At 53.3% G+C, this 4,806-nt stretch overlaps 1 protein-coding gene across 2 annotated transcripts in view; it reads left to right on the top strand.

Annotated features, from left to right (window-relative positions):
• Window positions 1–2,964: 2,964 nt before the first annotated feature.
• Window positions 2,965–4,806, top strand: part of LHX8 (LIM homeobox 8) — a 26,142-nt gene continuing 24,300 nt past the window's right edge. The window contains exon 1 of one of the 2 annotated variants that reach the window (XM_006086093.3): window positions 2,965–3,267. In XM_006086093.3, the coding sequence (XP_006086155.1) occupies window positions 3,187–3,267 (81 nt within the window). In that variant the 5' untranslated portion in view covers window positions 2,965–3,186. The remainder of the gene's footprint in view (window positions 3,268–4,806) is intronic. The other variant, XM_023751743.1, reaches the window with a different exon arrangement.

A 4,806-nucleotide genomic window follows, 5' to 3' on the forward strand; every position in this document is an offset into this window, starting at 1 on the left:
GTTTAGTTCTCTCAAACCTGTGGTTACTCGCCGCAAGGAGCTCGGAGGCAAGGGGTTCAAGAGTCAAGTTGGTGGGGACTTTCCCTAGGTAAAGTAATAATTTGCTAATTCGGATCTATTGCTTTTAAATATCGAGTTGCGGAGACCTCTGTCAATGCAGGCTTAATTTCACCCCACTGATGAAGGGTGTTTATAAACGGCTCCCGCGGCGCCAGCCGAGTGTGAAAACATCAGTTTTATGCCTTTTGATAAGAATTACCGAGGTGGAAGGCTTAGGAGGCGCTTACAAATTTCGCAGCTGCTCGCAGCCCAATTAGGTGGCTCTCGGAGGTGAGTGGAAGCTGTGGGGGTCAGGGCGGGGTTCCTGCTCTCCAGCCCCGGACCTCCAATCAAGGCCTGGGCTCTACGCAACTTAGACCCCTTTCCGACCCCCTCGGGCTTTCGGGAGACACACCCAGTGCCTCCCATCTGGCCTGGGAGCCTCGCAGTCCGGGACAGGAGGCACTCCCAACCCTGTCTGGCTTTCTTTGCAAAGAGCCCTGCGGTCCAAAGGTGTTGGTAATCCGCCCCGGTGTGACAGGCGATTTCCGATTTTCACTTAAGGGAGAGGTGGACATCTAGAAATGTCCAGTTAGTATGTAAAAGTCGCCACAAAGAGGCCGATTCCTTTCACCCTTTTAGACGCTTAAGATGATGTTTTTTGGCCTGTCCTCGTTCGACCAACATTGTTCTCAGTTGGAGTTTGGGGTGTAAACCCACACTGCGAAGACAAAAAGAGTCCTGACTTTTAGCACAAGTGCCCAACGTGGGAAGAGAGACTCTGCAAAGCAGCAGTGGAACTTTTCCTTGGTCCCAGCCAGGGGAGGAGGAGCCTGGGTAAGAGGAAGGACACTGGCTCCGAGAACCGGGCCACGGAGCAGGAGAAACCCCCGCTCTGTGCTCACCCCTGGCAAGTGGCCTGGAGTTCGCTGGGCCCAGAACCCGCGCGGGACGCTCAGCCTTGACATTCAAAGCAAATACCTGCACACCCCTCCTCCCCGACTCCTCACCAGACCCCCACCGAAGGCTGACACAGCCCCTGGGAAGCATAAATAGACTCACCGGCCGGAGGCCTGCGGCATGGCAGGGCTGGATGCGCGCAGTTACCCGGCGGAGAGGCCCGCGTCCCGCCCGGCGCCGGGAGTGAGGCGGCCGCCGGACCAGCTTTTAGGTCTTCTGTCTATGTCTGACGACCCTTCATCTTCCCCAAGCCCAGAAGCCTCTAAAAAATGAATCATTTCCTCCACTTATGCACTGATAGGAGCTCTCGGATCGAGATTAGTATTTTGAAAACCTGATTGAGAGCCGCCTGATTAGGCGAGGGTGGGTGGAAAGACCGCATACACGCCCGCGCCCCCGCCCCACTTCCCAAAACAGCTCCCGCGCTCTCCGCATCTCCAACTGACCGCGATTCATTCTCCCCGAAAGTAGCCACACAGCACCCCAGATTCATGTGGCAGACCCCAACCAATAAAAAACGGCAACCAAGTCTCCTCCGAGCTGGGTCTTTATTTTTCATTCCACTTTCCATCCTGCTTCACACGCGGCCTGACAAAGCCCACGTTCTGCACACCCTTCATTCCGAAGAGTCACCTCGTGACCTATGCTATTTTAAAATACTGAGTTTTGCACTTGATGAAAAACACAAGTCTCTCTGTTCTCCACGTGCAGGCTAGCTTTTTGAGAAGTCGGTCCACCTCAAGCTTTCAATTCTGTAAGAGGGCACAGATTAAGCATAGCGTCCTCCTCCTCCTCCCCAGTAAATTTAAGCAAGATTTTCCAGAGAGGACCCGCGGGGGTGGGGGGGGGGCGCTAATATTAACGAGGAAGAGCTGAGCGAAAAAGAAAACAATGGTGATAGGAAAATGCTCTAGGGACCCTCGTTTTTATGGGAGAAAAATGTAATTGAGGACAAAGTAGATTTGCTGTCTTTGCTCGGTCCCAGACTGTTAGACCGGGAAAGGAGATAAGAATATATATATCCGTCTAATTGAAGCGACATCACATACTTTTGTTAAAGGACTTTAGAAAGCAGACTCCAAGTATTTTATTACTTATGGTTCAGAAGTTTGTTTTGTTTCTTAAAAAGGGGGAAAGGGGGAATAAAAATTATTGTTTTAAAAGTTTCTTACCAAATTCCCCTTCATACACGAAGTAACAAAGTAAAAATTTACACTCGAAAGAAGCTATTTAAACAGACACACCCTCCAATCCCCATCAAAATGAAGGTCTTCTGAAGACCACCCCCTCTCTCCCCAAACCCGCAGCCACACATTGAGGCTGCATCTGGCCGCTTTGCGGGCTTCAGTGTTGTCTAGGACGAGATGAAAGCGCAAGACTATGAGCAACATACTTTTGCCTTTCTCATCGCCTCGATTTCAAATCTAGTTGCAACTCTTAAGCTGTTGTGCTGCTCAACGGTTCCTTCTTTATCTCAACGAGAAAACTTTTCGCAAAGGGAGCGCCTCCCGCTAGAACCGCCAGCCCCAGGCTGCGGGGAGGCGGCTGCGGCCCTGGGCTGGCCCGGGAGGTGCGCATTTCAGGAGAATGACTCTCCCAGACCCGCTTCCCCTTCGGCGCGCGGCGGCAAGAGATGTAACCTGAATCTTTGTTTAGGTTTTGGTTGGGAAGCGAGAATTAAAAAGCCACGGCAAAAGCGGAGAGCAGATTTTTTTTTTAAAGTCAAAAGTTAACAGGGCCATTCCCAATGATTTTTTTTCCCGTTAATGCTAACTCTGGACTAGGTTGGCTTGTCCTGATAAAGATCTTAACACGGAGAGAAGGCGGGTTTTCCTGCAGGAGGTGAGGCTCTTCCTCCAGGAAAAGACTTTCCCCCACACACACCCCCTTCCCTCCCTTTATGTAAGGTTCCACCCTCTGCAAAACAAACTTTCCCCCCCTTTTCTTTTCCTGGAGGGACAGACCTCAGCGAAGTTGGGGGGGAGAAAAAAAATCTTAAGAGGAGTCTGTCTACCCGAGCACGGGTAGGGCCAGGGCGGCCTCTGCGGAGGAGGACAGGCTGGTAGCTTCTCCCTCCTCGGGGTGTCAGCTTTGATTAGCGCCCGGGGGCGGGGGAGGGGGGATCGGCGGACGCGGACAGCCTCTGACCCTCGGAGCTGGTATGAGATAAGCAGCCCTGGCGGTGCCATGTACTGGAAAAGCGATCAGAGGTTTGTGTGTAAACTAGAAGAAAAGGACGTGCCGGAGCTGGCAGCTCCCCCCGAGAAGGTGAGCGAGGCGACGCCGGGCCCGACCCGCGGAATCGCCGTTTCCCTGAAACGCGAGCTGTTGGGGCTTCTCGACGAGGTTCAGAAATTACCTGTGACGGCCTCATCTTCAGACCTGACAATTTTTTTTTTTTTTGGTTACGTAGTAGCGTTAGTCAGTAATCATTGCCTCCCCTCCCCGCAAGCTCACTTAACCTGAAGCATGGACTTGGAGACTGTAATTTGGGAGAGGAAGCCTCGAGCCTAGGGCGCTCTCGGGTACAGATGTGAGTCGTGTTTTTGTTCTGTTTGCCGAGGTGATCGTGGCGGTCGGGGAGAGAGAATCGGGGGGTCCCCAAGTCTGTGGGGGGGGGGGGGGTGGACCCAACAGCGGCGCCCCGCCGCCGGCGGACGCTCGCGGGCCCATCCGCGCCGGCGGGCCCACCGCGAAAACAGACAGAGACGCGGCTCCCGGAAGGCCTCGGGGACCCCAGGGCGCCCGGGAGTGCTGTTTTGCTTAAAATTCCCAAAGAAGCAAACCCCCGAGTACGCGAGTCGGTGGCACAGTTGGTCTAGGAAATGAGGGGAACCGACAAGCTCTCACCTCGCCCTGGAGGCGGGACCCTGGGGTGTCTCCCACTTCAAATTTGAAAACCAACTGGAGCCGGTTGGAGCGCCCGACTTCTTTTTGCTGCGCGACGCGGGCGGGGACACCAGCGAACACGGGGCTTTTCTGCTCCAGCTCCCTTTGTGTCTGCGAGGACGCGGCCGCGCGGGTCCCGTGTGGGGAGCGCAGGGCCGGGGTGCCCAGGGCGGCAGCACCCCGCCCGGTGCTGGCAGAGGGCGAGCGGCAGGGAGGCGAAGAGTCCGACATGCGGAGCTGCGGGCCGCTGGACCTCGCACTCCACTCAGCCACCCCACCCGGCAGCACGCTCGAGTTTTCGAAAAAGCCGGCAGAAAACGCCCTTTAAGGCTGCGTTTTCGTTCAAGAACAAAACTCTAGCAAACGCTCGGAAACATTTGCGTCATGAGCGTTGTTACTTTAAAACGTGTTGACCGAGGTTGGGTGAGTTTTTTTTTTTTTTAATGGCACAAATTAAATTCAGCTGGATATTTTCCATTATTCGATACGCTTTCTGCGCTGGTTAAAAATAATCCTTTAGTAGCTCAAATGTTGACTTACTGAGCAATAAGTGGCAATTTACACCTGAAAGAAACGAGTGTAAATCACTCGCAGCTCTAATTGCTGCAAGTTTACGAAAGAGCTGCTGGCTCGGTCGAATCTGAAGCATTTTCATTCAAATTGTCATCGGAACAAGCACCAGGCTTCTTAAATCCCGCTGTAATTAGCCTTCAAGTGTCCTATTAAACCTCTTCACCTTTCGGGCTATCCAATTCAAAAAGCCCCCTTTAAAAAAAAAAAACATGTCTTGCTCTTTTAATTGAGGTTATTAAAGAAATCAAGTTTCTTCCCCCATCCCCTCCCCAATCCCCTTTTCTTCTCTCCCACCCTGCCTCTCCGCTCTGTGCACCCCACTTAGCCCGGGGAGCCCAGCCCCGC

The sequence above is a fragment of the Myotis lucifugus genome, unplaced genomic scaffold, assembly GCF_000147115.1.
Source record: "Myotis lucifugus unplaced genomic scaffold, Myoluc2.0 scaffold_25, whole genome shotgun sequence".
Classification (NCBI taxonomy): Eukaryota; Metazoa; Chordata; class Mammalia; order Chiroptera; family Vespertilionidae; genus Myotis; species Myotis lucifugus.